General features: G+C 35.6%; 1 protein-coding gene across 1 annotated transcript; it reads right to left on the bottom strand.

The window, feature by feature from the left end:
- Positions 1-10,511: 10,511 nt before the first annotated feature.
- CXCL8 (C-X-C motif chemokine ligand 8) lies at positions 10,512-13,671 on the bottom strand. The gene is made up of 4 exons (XM_047719988.1): positions 13,549-13,671; positions 12,347-12,482; positions 11,988-12,071; positions 10,512-11,545 (listed from the first exon to the last, which is right to left on the bottom strand). The coding sequence occupies exons 1-4, from the start codon at positions 13,610-13,612 to the stop codon at positions 11,524-11,526; spliced, it is 306 nt and encodes a 101-aa protein (XP_047575944.1). The 5' UTR covers positions 13,613-13,671; the 3' UTR covers positions 10,512-11,523.
- Positions 13,672-20,149: the final 6,478 nt, after the last annotated feature.

The following is a 20,149-nucleotide window of genomic DNA, read 5'->3' as shown; positions in this document are numbered from 1 at the left end:
TAAATAACTATAAATACATTTAGTTCTGGAATGTCTGGGTGGCTCAGTTGGTTAATGTTAAGAGGCTGCCTTCAGCTCACATCATGATCCCGGGGTCCTGGGATTGAGCTCCACATCAGGCTTTCTGCTTCGTGAGAGCCTGTTTCTCCCTCTCCCTCTGCCTGTTTCTCTGCCTACTTGTGTTCTCTCTCTCTCTGTCAAATAAGTAAATAAAATTATTTTCAAAAAAAAAGAAATATATTTAGTTGTTTTTCTATTTAAAATGCAATATGACTATTTCTACCTTTCAGGAGAGAAAATATATATTTATATTGAAAGTAAAGAAACATTTTATTAAAAGTGTCTTATCATTGTTTGTAGTAATATAGTGTTTGCATAAAATATCTGGCATTATTTACTCACCGTTTTCATAAAAATTCAGAATTCAGAAATAATTTTACTGTTGCTATTAGTAGTATATGCCTTTGGTGACTGTGACCTCTTTAAGCTTCTAGAGGAAGCTTTATATAGCAAGGATAGAAACTAGTCAACATTGCAGAATTTAGGAAAGTTTTAAAACCCTCACGATGACTGTTGCACCATGGAGTTAGGAAATGGTACATTCCAAGCCCAATTCACAACTATAAGCTTTTTCAAATCTCTACATAGATTAAAATCCTTTTTTCTATGGCAGTGTTTTTTCCTATACTCTCCTCCATAGCGTAATAACCAATACCCAGTGATTGCTGGCAGGGGAATTTCCAGAGAAAGAGAAAATCGAGCCTACTCAGAGAGCTTATTGAGTAATTGCTTTTCTTATGAGTTCTTGGTCCTTGTAACATAAAACAAGGACCCAGGAGCAAGAGAACAATCCTCAGATAGATCCAAGAACTCTTTGTATTTTGTCTCTCAAGATTTTGCTTTCTCATAAAGATATGCTTTTCTTAGAGTCTAGAACATCAGATAATACGTCTCATAGATCAAATTGAGGAAATACATAATGCTACAAAAGTTTGAACACACATAATACCAAAAAGCACATTCAACCAAAGAAAAATCCCAGATAAATTGGACTCCATAAAAATTAAGCCCTTTCACACATCAAAAAGACACTATTAACAGAGTGAAAAGGAAACCCATTGAATGGGAGAAAATTTTTGCAAATGATATCCTGTGATATGGGATTAATATCTAGAATAAGTAAAGAACTCTTACAATTCGACAACAAAAAGCCCAAAAGACTCAATTTAAAAATGGCCAAAGGGTTCAAATAGACATTTCTTCAAAGAAGATATGTAATGGCTAATAAGCACATGTAAGAATGCTCAACATTACCTGCATCGGGCTCCCTGCTCAATGGGGAGTCTTTCTCCTGCTCCATCTGCCCCTTCTCACTGCTCATGCTCTCTCTCAAATAAATAAATTAAAAATATTTAAAAAAATGCTCAACATTACTAATTGTTAGTAATGGAAATTCAAATAGGAATAGTATAGTAATAGGAATAGGAATATTAAAATCAAAATCATTTTGAGATACCATTTCATATCCATTTAATATCTTTATAAAGGAAAAGAAAATAACAAGTGTTGATAATAGTATGGAGAAATTGGAAATCTTGTGCATTCTTGGTGGGAATGTAAAATGGTGCTGCTGCTATGGAAAACAGTATGGCGTTCACTCAAAAAATAGAATTACCATATGATCCAGAAATTTCATTTCTAGGCATATACTCCAAAGAATTGAGAGCAGAGACTTGAGCAAATACTTCTATACCAATGTTCATACATTATTCATAATTTATATTTATAGCATTAGTCACAATTGCCAAATTGTGGAAACAACACAAATGTCCATTGATGGATAAATGATTAAACAAAATGTGGTCTATACATATAATGGAATACTACTCAACTTTTAAAATATTAGAAATTCTGACACATGATACAACATGGATAAACTTTGAAGACATTATGCTAAGTGAAATAAGCCAGTCACAGAAGGATAAAAATTGTATAGTTCCACTTGTAGTAGGTACCTATAGTGACCAAATTCACAGCTACAGAAAAATAGAATGGTAGTTGACAGGAACTAGAGGAGAAGGGGGAATGAGAATTATTGTTTATTGGGTACATAATTACAATTTGGGAATATGATAGAGATGTATAGTGGTGGTGGTTGCATAACAATGTGAATATACTTAATGCCACTAAACTGTGAACCTAAGAATTGTTAAAATGGTATGCTTCGTTATGTATATTTTATCACAATAAAGAGTTTTAACACAATAGGAAATCCCAGTGACCCTTATAGTTAAATAATTGAGAGTTGATAGATAGATAGATAGATAGATAGATACAGATAATAGAAATCAATAAATAGATAATAGATGGATGGAAACTTTTGAGATTTATTTAAATAATTTTTTAAACATTTTATTTATTTCATAAGGGGAGGGGCAGAGGGAGAAGAAGACACCCTGCTGAGCAGGGATTTCCCCACCCCCCTCCAATGCAGGACTCAAATCCCAGGACACTGGGATCATGACCTGAGCTGAGGGCAGACACTTAACCGACAGAGCCACCCAGGTGCCCCTATTTAAAGAATTCTTAACTTGAAGAAAAGTGGCAAAGAAATACAGATAGAGCAGGCTTGAATTCAGACTTAGATGCTTCTTAAGTTGGGAATCCAGTATAGCTTATCCTAATTCCATTAGTTATCCTTTACTTATCTCTACTCAACATATAATACTTCTTAAAATATCTCTGTCTTAGGCAGCCAAGTTCTTTGTTTTTAGAACTAAATAAAAAGATCTCAAGGTTATGTTAGAATTAAGCTGAAGGACATTCTGAATAGTCAGAGACAGACACAGTGCAAGGGGCAAGTACAGACAATAGTCAAGGAAGTGAGCCAGGGGGTCAGTACTATAAATCCAATCTCAATTATTACATCTAAAGAAAAAGTTGGGAGGTGTAGTTAGGAGGAAAAAGAAATGGTCAGAATCTGGGTTTGCCAAAACATAGTGTTAGGCAAGAAAATACTATATGGTTCAAGGAAAAGGCCTTTAGCTTTACATTTATGGAATGCCAACCAAGTCTTACTGAGTTGAAGTCAGTCAAAAGAAAGTCCCAGTAAGAGGAATTCTGTCTTCATATTTTATTCTCTATATACAGACCTGATATTTATTACATTCTTTTTCCATCTCCATATGTATCTCTTCCCGTCTTCTGTCTTCATTTCTTGTGTCATCACAATTCAAATCATACAAGGATCTTATTAACATTGGATAAGAGAGAAGAGTAGGAAGTTGAAATTGTGTGGAGAACAGACGGTGGCCAAGAAGTGCACTTGAGTTCAGACAGGACTGGAGACAACTAAGTCAACTGAAGAAACAAATGCCAATTAAGGCACTTCTGTGGTTTATTAGATCTCCAAAGGACAGTGGAATCTCAAACAGTCAGCAGTATCAGAAGGTCCATCGAAGTGGGCAGGAAATTCCAAGTGATGGCTCAGTTTGTTCTGGGAGTGAACATATGTCCAAATGTGGTAAGATTTCTGTTAGGGGATGGGACAAGGAGGATGAAGAATTGTCTCTAGACCCAATGAGTAGAATTGCCTGGAACTAGACCGTCTGGTTAGACCAATTAAAGAGAGAAAAGGACAGAGGTAAATGGTAGAGCAACTACAGAGAAAATTCAAAGTGATGCTTAAGTAAATGAATCCTTTTTTTTTTAATACTTTATTTATTTGACAGAGAAAGATCAGGAGTAGGCAGAGAGGCAGACAGAGAGAGAGGGAAGCAGGCTCCCTGCTGAGCAAAGAGCCAGATGTGGGTCTTGATCCCAGGATGCCGGGATCATGACCTGAGCAGAAGGCAGATGCTTTAACCCGCTGAGCCACCCAGGCACCCAATGAGTCCTGTTTTTTGACCAAGGCCAGTACAGAACACAGATACAAGGAGATATTAATTCAAGGACTGATTAGGGCAAATTAATGGGAAACATGTTTAGATACAAGACCATGGGAGCTAACAGGCCATTGACTGGGTTGCTGGAACCTGTTCCTGAGGTTAGTGCTTATATTTTTATTCATCCTGTCAGTTTAAGCCTAAGAACTGGGGAAAACTGAAGTTCAGGCTTAACCCATCTGTTGAGCCGGCTATAGGTAGCTGGGGAAAACAGGGTGAAAAGGAGACAGTCATTAACACTTGATTTCTTTTAGCCTCCACCTCTGTTTTGTTGCTGCATTTCTTTTTAATTGGGCATGGTGAAGAATTAAGGAATACTCTGACTTTTAAATCATATTTATTGAATGGTATTTTATTCGTATTTCTCAACTCTGCCATTCCATATGCAAAACAAACAAAACAAAACAAAAAACCCAAAGCCAACACCACAGCCCTAAAACACATTGTATTTAATATACAAGGTCCAACATTGATTTTCCAATCTTAATCTAAGGCAAGTAGACATCAATAGAACTGTAGGATTAATCATAGAGGAATATCTGTAGTGCCAGATTTTACTCTCAGATAAAAAATTTCTTTGAGGGCTTAGTTGTTATCAGTCAATTCTACTATTGACTGGCAGTCAAGAGTTTGACTTGCAAGTTCTCTGTTTTAAGATAATTTAAATTATTATGACTCTAGGTACACTGTGTATTTTCCAGTCCACCACATTACCTATGACCTTCTGCTGATGGTACTTAGCTGTTACATTCAATCTCCTAACCTGTTAGGTCATTGACTATGATTATCATTATTATAGAAGAACCTTGATATAGTTTGTGAAATAGATCTAGAGATATGGCAAGTTCTCAAAGCCCAACATAACTCTAGAAACTCAGAAAACCTCAGGAAAGAAAAGACAAATCTATAGAGATATGATGAATGATCAGCTTAACTCCATCACTGCCTAAGGAACATGCTCCTTACAGACCAGTTTCATAGCCCACATACAGGTTTACTGTTATTGGCAGAAAATTACAACTTACTACCTGCTGTAGGTTATTTATTTTGTTCCCATCTCCCTACTTATTTTTTAAAAATAAGTTTTTTGTTCTTTTTTTAAAGAACAGTTTTTGTTTTACAGAAAAACTGAGATGCTATTACAGAGAGTTTCCATATATCCTGTGGCCAGTTTCCAGGATCACTAACATCTTACACTAGTAGGGTACCAATACCATTACATTATTGTTATGGACTGAATGTTTTGTCCTCCCCAAATTTGTGTGTTGAAATCCTAACCCCCAAAGTAATGGTATTAAAAAGCAAGGACTTTGGGAAGAAATTAAGCCATGAAATTAAGCCATGAAAGGGATTGGGGCCCTCATGAGAAAAGACATGAGATCTGGCTCAGACTCTGCTTCCTGTCATGTGAGATGACAAGCAGGAGTCAGAAGACTACAAGGGAGGGGATTCTTAACAGAACCCAACCAGGCTGGTCTATCCAGCCTCCAGAACTGTGAGAAATAAATATTTGTTGTTTATAAGTCACCCAGTCTATAGTTCTTTTTTATAGCAGCCCAAATTGACCAAGACAATATTATTTGGATTTTCACAGATTTTACCTAATGTTCTTTTTCTGTTCTAAGATTAATCCAGGATACCTTAATTATGCTTAGTTGTCATGTCTCCTTAGGCTCCTCTTAGTATAACACTTCCTCAGAACTTTCTTGTTTAGTAAAACGTTGACAATTTTGAAGAGCACTGGTCAGATATATTGTAGAATGGCTCTCTCCTGGAATTTGTCTGATGTTTTTCTTGTGATTAGACTGGAATCATGGGTTTTCAGGAGGCAGACCAGAGAGGTAAAGTGCCATTTCCATTACATCATTGCATTCCACTAATACAATTTATCACTGTTGATGTTGACCTTGGTTGACATAGTGTTTTTTAGGTTTCTCTGCTGTAAAGTTACTCCTCCTCTTCCCCCTTCCATAACATGTTTTGTTTTGTTTTGTTTTGTTTTTTTGGAATGAAGTCATTATGCATAGGGCACACCTAGGAATACATAGTTATATTCCATCTCCTTGAGAAAGGAGTATTTGTGTAAATTATTTGGAATTCCTCATGGGAGATTTGTCTCTTCCCCATTTATTTATTTACTCAACCATTTATTTATATCAGTATAGACTCATGAATATTTTTGTTATGTTTGTTATAATACACTGCTTATTTTGTTCTCAATTTGTTCAAACTTTGGCCATTTTTCCAGCTTTCAGTTGCTTCTTGTTCTTCTTTGACATGATCTGTTACATAGCTATTAGAACGTTCCCCTAGATAGGTCTGAAGTAGACTTTATATGGAAATATATACAAATGTTTTCTCATCTTCATTTTCCAACATACTTTTCTTTTAAGTCTATTAGCTTATTAAGTGATGATGTTTGAAGGTCTTATAACAATTATATTTATCTAACTTGATTTTTATCTATGGGAATGCAAAAAGTATAAAAAACCCTTTCTTCCCTCACTGGGAGTTGGGTTCTTTGACCCTTAAGTAATCCTTTGGAGAATTCCTGATTGCTCCATCTGTAAATCTTGTGGGAACAAACAGCCTGGTATTTACCGTATTACATTAAAAATTTCCCTATCTGTTGTCTGCGATCTCTGCAAATTCAGCTGATGGTTACTAACTTGGGGCAATTGCTGAATGCTGTTATTTCTTTTTAAGTGAGTAATGGAGAAATTACTGCTTTTCAAGCTTTCTTTTGTTATTGCAGGGTTAATATAGTCTTAAGCAATTTTTGTTTGTTATATTTCTACCACAAACCAAAAGTAAAATCTTTTCATCTTATCTTCTGAAGTTTTTTTTTTAAGATTTTTTTTTATTTATTTATTTGACAGACAGAGATCACAAGTAGACAGAGAGGCAGGCGGAGAGAGAGGGAAGCAGGCTCCCTGCTGAGCAGAGAGCCCAATGCGGGACTCGATCCCAGGACTCTGAGATCATGACCTGAGCCGAAGGCAGCGGCTTAACCCACTGAGCCACCCAGGCGCCCCTCTTCTGAAGTTTTGAAACCTAGCCTGGATGGCAAAAGAGATGTATTATAGTAAGAAATTATTATCTGCTGATTTGCCAAAATCTTGGTAATAAAGGAGTTTGCTTAGGTAACTTTAACCTATGCATCCATATCTTGGTACATTTCTAGAAAACACACAAACAGCAATTATGAAAGTTACTTGATGTTGTATGTTATGCATATGATGTATTATGTATTATGGTATTTTACAACTAATACAGTTTTAAGGTGAGCACTTTATTATTATCTCTCTGTACCTTTTTATTTTGTATGTGTGTGTGTGTATTTACATTTGTGCTTCTACTCGGTAAAATTAGATCTGTTGTATTCCACATAAACAGATTAAATTTATGGAGTAATAGGGGCATCTGCCTTTGGCTCAGGTCATGATCCCGGGGTCCTGGGATTGACCCCCACATCAGGTTCCCTGCTGGGGGTGAAGCCTGCTTCTCCCTCTCTCACTCCCCCTCCTTCTGCTCCCTCTCTTGTTGTCTCTCTCTGTCAAATAAATAAATAAAATCTTAAAAAATAAAGTTATGGGGTAATAGATTGCATGTTCAGGTTTATGTGTAAGTCTGTGTCTATACAAATAAAACCCATGTCTACATACATAAATTTACTGATATCACTTATGTAAAATAAAGCAAAAATTTTCAGTTCATCAAATTGTTTGGCTTTTCCTTTTCTCTCACTCTTACTCTCTCATACTCTTTCTCTTATTCTTTCACATTGTTCCTTTTTGGCTTGGTTGCCTGATACCTAATCTCTAGTTTGATCTGATGTGGGGCTTGATTCTAGGACTCTGAGATCATGACCTGAGGTAAAAGGCAGACACTTTACCGACTGAGCTACCCAGGCACCCCTTGATGAAACACTTTGCTGTCCTATAACAATGACAGCATAGATGAGAAAGTCCTTTAGGAGACTTTCCTTTTAGGAGAAAATCCTTTAGCACATTTTAAAGTTGATAAAGATGAAATTAGGAAGTAGATTCTTCGAGAAGTAGTGATTGTTAAGATTTATCAGATTGGTGCAGATGTCTTCACCTGGCTTTCAATGTTGGACACTGATTATATTAACAATATGTACTCAATACAGTAAGAGGTTTTGTATAAAATTGGAAGTTTTTTTATGATTCAGATTATCTACTTATTTATCAAAATCTTGAGAATAAAAGATTTGGCTTAGGTAACTTTAACCTATGAATCTATTTCTTGATGCATTTTTAGCAAAAACAAAAACAGCAGTTATGAAAATTAGCAAATTCTGCTTTTTGAATGTATCACGTATGTATTTTATGCATTTTAAGGTGAACACCTCATTATTGTCTCTAATAAAAATAATAATACAAATAATATTAAAAATCCCCCAAGATCAGACTTTTGAGGGTTTTTGGTTTTTTTTTTTAATGGTTTCTCACTTCCTTTTGGGAGGAGCCACAGGAAGAACAGCCTATAAGGTTCACAATTTAAAATGAGGGTTATTGGAATCCACTAGAAGTTTTCAATGCCAAATCTAAGCCCTTTTGAGATTACATAGTCCATTTAACATAGCTTGATCTGTTGGTGTTTGTTCTGCTTCATGCTAAACTCCAGCCACACTGAATTATTTCACTTCTCAATTTGTGTCATGCTCTTGCCTACAAATTACTTCTCCCCTGATGTCTAGACTACCCTTCCCCATGTATCCTTCTTCCCTTTGTGTGGCTAACTCCTACACACCATTCAGACTCTAGTTTAAATTTTTTCAGTGAAGCCTAGTCTGGTTAGGTTCTAAGATAATTCTTTGCTATCTGCTTCTGAAAAATCCTGTATCTTTCGTATGAACGTTTTGTTAAAATTACTTATCTGCTATCTGTTCTATTCATTGTGTATGAAATCCACACGATGAGAGACTTTAAATGGTGGTAAGGCAAGGGAGTTTGAATCTTCAGAGGAGAATGTGGAAATGAAACTTGGGCAGAACTCTGAGGAAGAAGAGGACCTTTAATAGGGTCTGAGAAGAAATATAGATAGGGAGAAGTCACCTCGAGAGGGAAACATTTTTAGGAATGGTGAGTACTGGGTTGAATTTCCAGTTGGTTCCTGCTTATGGATTACTCATAAATATTTCATTAATGCTATTATGCTGCACACTTGTGGGGAAGTATATTGGGAATTAGAAGAGAGATGGAATAGGTTTTGTGTTCCACGTCACAGATAATGTTGACACATGGAAAGAATGGCAGCTGCAGGTACCCAAACAGTTGTAAGGAGCTAAATGACACAGGAAAAGCAGGTTGCAGTGTGAACCAGTAAGTGAGAAAATAGGAGAGAACTTCCTCACTCAACACTGTGGAGCTTTAAAAGAAAGTCGACTTAAAATACCCAAAAGCAATAGTAAATGAGTTGGGAGGTAGATAAGTGTGAATCGAAGTTCTAAGATTCATCTTTTTTTACTTGAAATGTAAAGTTAGGCATTGGTAAGTTGAATTTCATGAAATTATGGATTATTATTTTTCATCATGTGGTATGTTTTCAGTCATTGTCACTTCAAATGTCTCTGACACTTTCCTCTCCCCTCCTCCTCTAAAAATCCAACTAGACATTAATAAGACCTTATCCCCAAATCCTTCTTATCTTTTCATTACTTTTTCCTATTTGCTACCTCTTTATCTCTCTGCTGTGAATTCCAGATACAGTTCTTTGGTTTTAGTTCCCAGATCTCTGATTCTCTTTTCAGTTGTGTCTACTCTGTTATAAAATTCCTCCATTGAGTATTTTAGTCAAACTACTGTATTTTTAGAGTTTTGTTTGACTTTTTTACAAAGATGCTTGGTCTTTAATCATATTCAAACTTCCTTCTCTCATATGTGTCAGTTTTACTCCTCAATGATCTGAGAAGTGCCTTGTAAGGAGTATCCACTTCCCTCTTCCACTGAGTGCTCAGCTGTGCTAAGCTGTACAAACTCCTGGTTGGTTAATTAGAAATCTGAAGTTAGCCTTATTGGCAAAATGGAATACAATGGGGAGTTGAGAAAATTTCCATCATTCTCTGGAAAAGACTACAGTTTGTAACCCATCTCTGGAAAAGATATCTGTTTTTCTAGAGTTTTGTAATTTTACATACAATATACAAAATGTAAGGGGAAGCATTTACGTTTATTTGTTTGTTTGTTAGATTTATTTATTTATTTTGAGAGAGAGTGAATGGGGGAGGGATAGAGGCAGACTGAGTGGAGTGTAGAGACCTACACAGGGTTTGATCTCATGATCCTGAGATCATGACCTGAGCTGAACTCAAGATTCAGACTCGTAACTGATTGAACCACCCAGGACACCAAGCATTTATATTTTTTAACTCAAAATATTATTTTTAATGTAGAAATAGGTAAAATGATAACTTTTAAAACTGCCAAAGAAAGAGAAACACCTGATGACTTTGACAATAAGTTTTATTTTAAATATTTTATGATTACATTTATATTTCCATATATCAAAAATAGTAGGAAAAAAATCTCTTTGGGAACACATAAAAGCATTTTAAAGTAGAAAAATAAAGTCAGTGTTTAAAAACACAATAATTTAAGTAAAATTATTTAGAATTCATTTATAAATAATAAATAGGTTTTATTTAGTAAGAAATTACTTTGTTAATATTGCCTGTTGAATTTTTGCTGTTTTGAGAAACAATTCTAACTCAGAGTTCTGATGATTCAACACAGCACATTATAAGAAGGCTGCCCATGACAAGATAAGATTGGGAATATCAAAAGTAGGATTGCTAGTTCAATGAAAATTTCAGATAAATAATGAAATACTAAAAAATTATTTTCTGAATTCAAAACAAATTGGGTGTCTTGTTTTTAATTTTGCTAAATCTGGCAACCTTGTTCAGAATAGTTCTCTAATAAAATATCATTTAGTATTAAAATAAATATAAATTCACTACCATCATTCTACTAGTATCAACAATGCTTCCTTTCCCATTTTTCCAAATTTATGCACAGATATTCTTATATTTATTTCTTAAATAAATATATAAATAATAAATAAGCAAACAAGTTTCACTTGAACATAATTCAGACAACATGAGAAAAAGTTAAAGTGCTTCCACATGTCCTCACACTTCTGTGAGTTAGGATGGTGGCTGACACTTTTTCTCCAGTTGAGGAATAAAGAAGAAACCAAGGCAAAGTTTAACAGGGACTGGTGTATCCTGACCAGCAGGCTGGGGTGGAAAGTTGTAGCAACAACAAAATGTTTCCAGGATTTCCAGTTAAATTTGAATTTACAGTAAACAATGAATAATATTTTTAACATAAGCATGCCTAGATATTGCATAAGACAACATATATGAGACATCAAAAAAAAAACCTATTCATTGTTTTACTTAATATTCAACTCTAACTGGACATACTGTCTTTTATCTGACAACCCTACACCAGACCCACATGGAACATGAGTGCTGAAGTAGATTTATATGAAGTCTCATTGACATCTTTACTGAGGAATTCTTGGAAACCACAGAGAATGCTTGTTTGTTTCATGATTCCTGTTTCTCAGCCCTGAAAATAAATAAAATGGGAAAAAATTAATTAATAGTGTTCTAATAAGGAGGAAAGTATCATTTTTGAAAATATATTTATTAGGAAATTAATAGTCTTAGATATTCATGTATTAGAAATATCCTAATTTTCAACTATGAGTAGAGAGACAGGTAAGTTATCATCCAAACTAGGAAACTTCTGAGAATGAAAGGGAACCAGTTCCCTGGACAAACTGAGATGTATGGTCTTCCCAGTCATGAGTACAACAAATTCACTATTGCTATGGGGTTTTTTTGTTTGTTTTTTGTTTTGTTTTGTTTTGTTTTTAATCAAAGACTCAGATCCCCAAGAAAGTAGACTTCCAGCAGCAACAGAAAATTTATAGGCTAACTTTTAGACAGTATGTGTCAGGGTAAATGAAGAATTAAAAAAAAAAAAAAAAAAACAACCCACAACTTACCTCTTCAAAAATATCTGCACAATTCTCTGTACCCAGCTTTCCTTGGGGTCCAGGCACACCTCTTTTCCATTGACAAGCTTTACACTGAAATGAGAGAGATATGATTAAATCAGTACTTAGAGGATTTTAGACATTCCTTTGCCCTTCAAGTTGTGGTTCCTGAAGTATGAGCATAAAATCTGAGTCCAACTCATTTTTAGTTACAAGGCATATTTAAATGTCATGGAGACAAAGAATTTTTTGTTTTTTGTTCTGCCCACTACTGTATTCCTGAACCTAGAACTTTGCTGGATACTTCCACCTTCCCCAATTTTAGGTTTGCTGAAGTAACATATCTAATCACTTTTGAAAGTACTTACATGATTTCTGAGTTTTCACAATGTGGGCCACTGTCAATCACTCTCAGTTCTTTGATATATTTGGGATGGAAAGGCGTGGAGTGGGTTTTAATGCATTGGCATCGGAGTTCTGAACTCACTCTTGACAGAACTGCATCTGTGGAAAAATAATAAAAACAAGGATTAATTTCATCCCAAACATGGATCTGCTGGCTACTCTCTCCTTAATTCCAATCTGATAATTTGGTGACAGTATGTTTGGTAAACAGCACTTCTTTAGTAAACTCATTCATAAAGGAGAAGGCTGGATATTCTCCTAGCCCCTAAGTTCAATTAAGAAAACCCACAGCTGTCATTAATGACAGGATTGGTGGACTTCCTGCATAAAGACTTGGAGTTGTCTTTGTGAAATGCTGACATCCTTATGGTACTTTTTCTTCTAGTTGATTGTGTAATCTTCCATGATACCACAATGCTACTTATAGTATGTAAACTAAGATTCAACAACAGAGAAGTTGCCTTCAGAAAGCATTAATAGAAATATATAAGTTGCACAAAGATGTCTCTTAGCAAAATCTGTAATGCTTAATGGAAAAGAAAAGAAGTATAAAAACAAACATTTCTAACTGTATTTCTTTCAAGGGAGAGATCCCAAGAAGGTTTACAATTTGTCAGGTTGTCTTTAAATCAAAGAGGAAAGCTTGTCAATAAAACAACATGTGGAATAAAGTTATGGAGTTACCTCACTTGATACTAATAAATAATATGGGTAATTGTGGTCTCTAGTAAGATATATTCTAGGGGTATCTGGATGTCCCAGTTGGTTAAGCATCTGACTCTTAGTTTTGGCTCAGGCCATAATCTCAGGGTCATGAGATCAAGCTCCGCATCTGACTCCTCACTCAGCGTGGAGTCTGCTTGAGATTCTCTCTCTCTCTCTCTCTCTGCTTCTCCCCTATGCTCTAAATTATAGATTTATATTAATGCGTTTATATGTATGCATCCTATAAAGTATGAAAAATAGGAACAAGATGTCCTTCTAAGTATTGTAGAGATAAAACCTAAACAATTAAAGCTTCAATTTAATTTTAAGTTACTGCAAATATTATTTCCTTTAGTTGAATAAAGAAGATGTTTGCTATTAAAACATTAAGGGAAATCTTGCTATCTGAGGATCACATTTAGACACAGGAAAATTCTGTAGACCAGAAAAGTCTGCTTACCTTGACACAGAACCGCAGAAAGAAGGAAAACTGCCAAGAGAGCAACAGCCAGCTTGGAAGTCATGTTGATGCAAGGTGCCTTCGGTCTGGTTTCTTTCTGGCTCTTGTCCCAGAGGCTTGTGAGCTCTGCTGTCCCAAGGGGCTTCTATTGGTTGGAGAGCTTCTGTGGCTTTTTATATTATTCAGAGCAGCAGAGAATATGCACTCTCATTCTTGCATTATGTCAGAGGAAATTCCACAATATGCAACCATCCGCTTGCCCTTTGAGAGCAGACCTGAGTCATCAGACTCTAATTTGTCTCATCAAATTTTTGGCAGGATTGAAGTGCTATTGGATCTTTAACAGAATTTATTTTATTTAAAAACATATTTGTTTTAAAGCACATTTAAAAATCATTGTTAAATATTCAAGCTTCTTTGATACATTATTATCAGTTGTAATTTTTTATGTATAAATAAATTTATTGTTGTACTCTCTGGCATTTGTTAAAGTAAGGTCATTTATGATTACTCTTTAAGGGCATGGTCATTTCTTTAGGTAACTTACATGTGCTTCAATGACAGGGAAGGTAATCTTGCCAACCACTTTTATTGAAGACATAATTTTGAGAAGTTCTTTTCTGAGCATTTTGGAAAGTTTCCAGGAACTATTACTGTTCCCAAGGAGCATATTACAACTCTTCAAAAGATTTGGCTTTCTAATGTATGTTTGAAAGAATGGAAAGACACATCTTTCAGTTCCAAAAATATTTATCAAGTAAATTCTGAGTCATGTGGGGATCTAAAGATAGATAAGATTAGATACATGTTTTCAAAGAGTTTGGTCCATCAGAAGAAGAAAGCGATATAAGGACTTCACTATATTACGGAACAGATAAGTGGTATTGATATGTTAATCCCAACAAGGGCATAAAGACAGAATATTCCATAAGCAGTGTGAGCAGGATATTGAAGGAAGAGAAGGTAGAGAAAACCAGTACATTCTATATAAAGACATGGTTCAAGGACAGGTGAATGAAGATATGTCTGTGCTCTAGGAAGTAGTTCCCTGGGGTTACTTAGTTGGGGTGGGATGGGGTGGTAGCTAATTATACTTAGTGGATAAAGGCATCTAAGTTCAAACCCTGCTTCAGCCGCTTAATTTTTGTATGACTTTTAAACTTTCTGAGTTTGGTTTCTGTATCTACAAAATGGATTTAATAACACTCCCATCTCATAAAGTTAATATATGTAAACTTCCTGCTTAATTTTTAAATTGGTAAATTCCCACCTATGCCAAATGTTATGACTTATAGTTCTCATTTTTATCAGGTTACCAATTTCCATACTGCAAGGATATTCAACCAACAATTATTTCCTAAAAATATCATTTGCCTTAGAGGCATTCTTGATAAAAGATCAGTTTCTGAAATACCAGTTAAGCCAGCTTACAGCATGTAATGTAATAATATAACAAAATAGAAACATCATCAGTTCCAGTTATGGTTTGCTAAAATTAAAGCTCCAAATATATGACTGCGTTAGCATCCGAGTTGCCCTTTCAAATGAAAATCTGGAATATGGAGAATCTTAAAATCTAGAGAATTCCAGAACTCTTGAGGAAGTAACTTCCTTAAACATTGATGTAAGATTTATTTTTTTAAGATTTTATTATTTATTTGCTTATTTGACAGAGAGAGAGAGTGTGTGTGCACAAACAGGGGAGGCAGGAAGGGAGAAGCAGGCTCCCCACTGAGCAGGAACCTGCTGTGGGGTTCCCTCCCAGGACCCTGAAATCATGACCTGAGCCAAAGGCAGATGCTTAATGGACTGAGCCACTCAGGTGCCCTGATAGAAGATTTAAATTAAATTCTTTGACAAAAAATGACTGAAAATTAAAGAAATAGTAATAATGTTTCAGAATTTGAGCATTTGTGGTTTGGGGAAAAAAAACTTCCCTTGCTGAAAGATTTGTTTGGTGACTTCAGCGTAACTGCTTAAATATCATTTCAATTTTCTTGATGTCAGTGACAGTGTGTGTATTAATTGATCTTCACAGCAATGTCATAGTAATATTTCTCATTTTACAGATGAGGAAACTTAACAATGTCTCCAAGTTCATATACCTAAGTAGCAGTGTCAATGATTCAAAAACCATTGAACCATTGAACCATTGTTAGCCCCTGTCGAAAAGCACATTCACAAAGGGGAGTTGAAAGAACTTTTCTCGAGTTCACTTAGATACAAACCATCTTTTTATGACTCAGTGAAGTTTCTTACTTTATCCCTTGGTCTTCAGAGATTAGTCCATTTTTTTTTTTTTTCTTTTCCCAGATAAAAGGCACCAAGAGAAGGACTAAAACTCTGTTCACATCTGGGCAAGTACACAGTTCATAAATAATTCAGTTGATTCAGCAATTTTCTTATTTCCCAGGAGGCTGGCTGAAGTAGTGAGCTTGTCCACACAAGTGTGTGGGGAGGGAAATGTCATGATTGTTTTTGAAAGAGGTTATCCAATTCCTTAGTATAGGCATACATTGTTTCATTTTGCTTTGCTTTTTTGCTCTTTACAGAGACTGTGTTTTTTATAAATGGTTTGTGGCAACCCTTTGATGAGCAAGTCTATAGCTTGTCTAACAACATTTGCTCACTTTGCATCTCTGTGTCACATTTTGGTAATTCTTACAATATTTAAATGTTTTCATTATTATTATATTTACTATGGTGATCTGAGATCTGTCATCTTTGATGTCACTACTGTAATTGTTTTGGAATGCCACAAACCACACTCATGGAAGATGACAAACTTAATCAATAAATGTATGTATTCTGACTGCTATACCCACCAGCTGTTCCCCACCTTTCTCTCTCTTCTCAGGCTTTCTGTTCTCTGAGACATGGCAATATTGAAATTAGGCTAATTAATAATACTACCATGGCCTCTAAATTTTCAAGTGAAAGGAAGGTTGCATGTCTTTCATTTTAAATCAAAAGCTAGAATGATTAAGATTAGTGAGGAAGACATGTCAAAAGCCAAGATAGGCCTAAAGCTAGGCCTTTTATGCTAAACAGTTAGCCAAGTTGTAAACACAAAGTAAAACTTCTTGAAGATATTTAGAAGTGCTACTTCTAAGTATGTATGGCTGATATGGAGAGAATTTGAGTGGTCTGGATCGAAGATGAAACCAGTTACATGATTCACTTAAGCCAAAGGATAATCCGAAGCAAGACCTTAACTCTCTTCCGTTCTGTGAAGGCTGAGAAAAGTGAGTCAACTTCAGAAGATAAGTTTGAAGCTAGCAGTGGTTAGTTTGTGAAATTAGAGGAAAGAAGTCACGTCCACAACATCAAAGTAGGTGCAAGAAGAAGCAGCCCGTGCTGTTGAGGAAGCAGTAGCAAGTGATCCAGAAGATCTAGCTAAGATCATTCATGAAGGTGGCTACACTAAGTAACAGATTTTCAGTGTAGACAAAAAGTCTTCTATGGGAAGAGATGCCATCTAGGGCTTTCATAGATAGAGAGGAAAAGCCATTGCCTGGCTTCAAAGCTTCAACACAGGCTGACTCTCTCACTAGGGGCTAAAGCCGCTGATGACCTTAAGTTGAAGACAATGCTTATTCACCATCTCAAAAAGCATAGGGTTTTTAAGAATTATGCAACATCTACTCTGCCTGTGGTCTGTGAATGGAAAAACAAAGCCTGGATGACAGCTGTTACAGAATGTTTCAGGTCCACTATCTATACCGCTCAGGGAAAAAAAAAAAAAAATTCCTATCAAAAAAATTACTGCTCATTGACAATGAACCTGGTCCCCCAAAAATCTTTGATGGAGATATACAATGAAATAAATGTTGTTTGCCTGCCAGCTTAACATAACACAGCATCGATTCTGCAGCCAAGGATTAATTTCAACTTTCAAGGCCTATTACTCAGGAAATACATTTCATAAGGCTCTAGTTGCCATAGATAGTGATTCCTCTGATGGATCTGGGCAAAGTAAATTCAAAAAACTTTCTGGAAAGGATTTATCATTTTAGATGCCATGAACATTCATGATTAATGGGAAGAGGTCAAATATCAATATTCACAGAAGTTCGGAAGAAGATGAATCCAACCATTATGGATGACTTGGAGGAGTTAAGACTTCGGTGGAGGCAGGAATGGCGGATATAGTGGAAAGAGCAAGAGAACGAGAATCAGAAGCAGAGTCTGAAGATGTGATTGAGTTCCTGCAATTTCACTGATAAAACTTGAATGGATGAAGCGTTGTTTCTAATGCACAAGCAAAGAACATGGTTTCCTGAGATGGAATCCACTGCTGGTGAAGATGCTGTGGCAATTGTTGATATAACAACAAATGATTTAGAATGTTACATCAACTTAGCTGATAGCAGCATCAGGGTTTGAGAAGAACGACTCCAGTGCTGAAAGAAGTTCAACTATGGGTAAAATGCAATCAAACAGCATTGCATGCTACAGAAACTGTTCATGAAAGAGGCAATCAATGTGGCAAACTTCATTACTGTCTTATTTAAAGAGACTGCTACAAATATCCCAGTCTTCAGCATCCACCACTCTGACCACTCCGCAGTTCAGCATCAAGTCAAGACCCTCCATCAACAAAAGTATTGTAATCAGTGAAAGTTCTGATAATAGTTAGCATTTTTTAGCAATAAATTATTTTTAATTAAGGTATGTACATTTTTCTTTAGACATAATGCTATTACACACAGTCGCTAATATCTGAGCTACTTTCCTAATCCTGGTAGTAAAGTCTTAACTAGCACCTGGAATTTTTTCTCTCTTTGAGGAAACCGTTTCAGCTCAGCAGCCCCCAACTTTAGGAGAACCATGGACAAATGCTAAACATGTATCAGGGAATTACAATGTCATTAACATGAAATCATAAATATAAAATATCTACCCCCTGAAATTTTAGTTAGCAAAACTCAGAGTTAGCTTAGAGACGTAAAACACGGTTCCTACTTCTACAGATAACAAACATGTATATTTACTTCATTAATAGCATAACTTCTTTGCTCTAATGTCTCAAGGACATTTTGGTTCCATTTCCAAGTTCAAACATCTCCAGTATATGATTTGCAAAAATGCCAAGTAAAGTTGCTGCTAAAAAGTATTCTTTCTACCTTGAAAGAAAAGGCCTTTTCCAGTCTTGGCAAGTTGGAAGATCAAACAGCTAAAGGTATTGGTTCTGAGCAATGGCAAGTCACAATAATTTAATTTTAAATGCATGCATAGGAGTTGGGCTAAGGCAAACCTACTTTAGAGCCTAGTTCCACCACTTGCCAGCTGAACAACCATGAGGAGATTTTTAAACCTGCATGTGTTTTCTCATCTGTAGAATGATAATAACACCAGTTCCATTGGATCACAGTGAGAGTTAAATGAGGAAATACATAAATAATCCCAAGAGTGGAATTGGCACTAAGGAGATAATAAATGTCAGTTTTCTTCCCCTCTGATCTGTCACATTAGTAACATTTTGCTTGGAGTGGGAAAACCATATTACTTTTTAAAAGTTTACCAATCAAGGGGCACCTGAATGGCTCAGTCCATTAGGCATCTGCCTTCAGTTCAGCTCATGATTCCAGAGTCCTCGTTGGGCTCTCTGCTCAGTGGAGATCCTGTTTCTCCCTTTCCCTCTGAATGCCTCTCTGCCTGCTTGTGCTCACACTCTTTCTCTCTCTTTCAAATAAATAAACAGAAACTTAAAAAAAAAAGTTTAGCAATCAAAAAGTAAAAATATATCAACACAACAAATCTCTTCAAGCTTATATCTGCCTGCCTTTTTTCCCCTTCCATTTGTAGAACTTTCATTTTTATACCTAGTAATTCAATTCACGTCCGTGTGTTTTGAAAAAGTACTGTAAATACACACAAAGAACTGAGTACAGTTGCCAATTTTATTTCCCAAATTCATTGAGATTCTGAGACAATATTTAAAGGATGGGATTGGAGGAAGAGGCTGGTTGCGGAAATAGGCATTTATTATGGACTAGGGATATCTGTCTTCAATATGAAAAAAAAAAACATAAATATTTACTTGTAGTCATTTCTTTGTTAAATCCATAAAACAAAAGTTTCTTATACTCTTATTTTCTTTGTTAGATTTATACTAAAACTATTTAGAGATTGTTTACTCCAATGTTTACAATAAAATAGATCTTTGAAATAACAATTATATATTGTTTGTCACTAGGGTTTCTTTCGTATAAAGTAAAGTTCATAGGAAATGAAATCACTTGGCAGAAAGGGAAGTTGCTGTATTAGAAATGACTGGACTTATGTGTGTGTTTATGTCTTGAGGTAAACAAGAGTCACAGAAGCAACTGAGTCAAGTAACAGAAGAAAAATGTTATGAAGCTGGTAAAGTAAGGAGGTATGATTTTCTAAGAATAGTTTTCTTCTTTTCTCAAAAGTTCTTTTGTTATTTTTATCTTTTGCTTGTTCTAGGCATGTGAGACTTTAAAAAGCTGTGTGGAGGGGTGCCTGGGTGGTTTAGTGGGTTAAAGCCTCTGTCTTCAGCTCAGGTCGAGATCCCAGGGTCTGGGGATCGAGCCCCGCATCGGGTTCTCTACTCAGCATGGAGCCTGTTTCCTCC

This window comes from Lutra lutra, chromosome 2 (assembly GCF_902655055.1).
Source record: "Lutra lutra chromosome 2, mLutLut1.2, whole genome shotgun sequence".
In the NCBI taxonomy this organism is placed as follows: Eukaryota; Metazoa; Chordata; class Mammalia; order Carnivora; family Mustelidae; genus Lutra; species Lutra lutra.
This window is presented reverse-complemented; position numbering and strand designations above follow the sequence as displayed.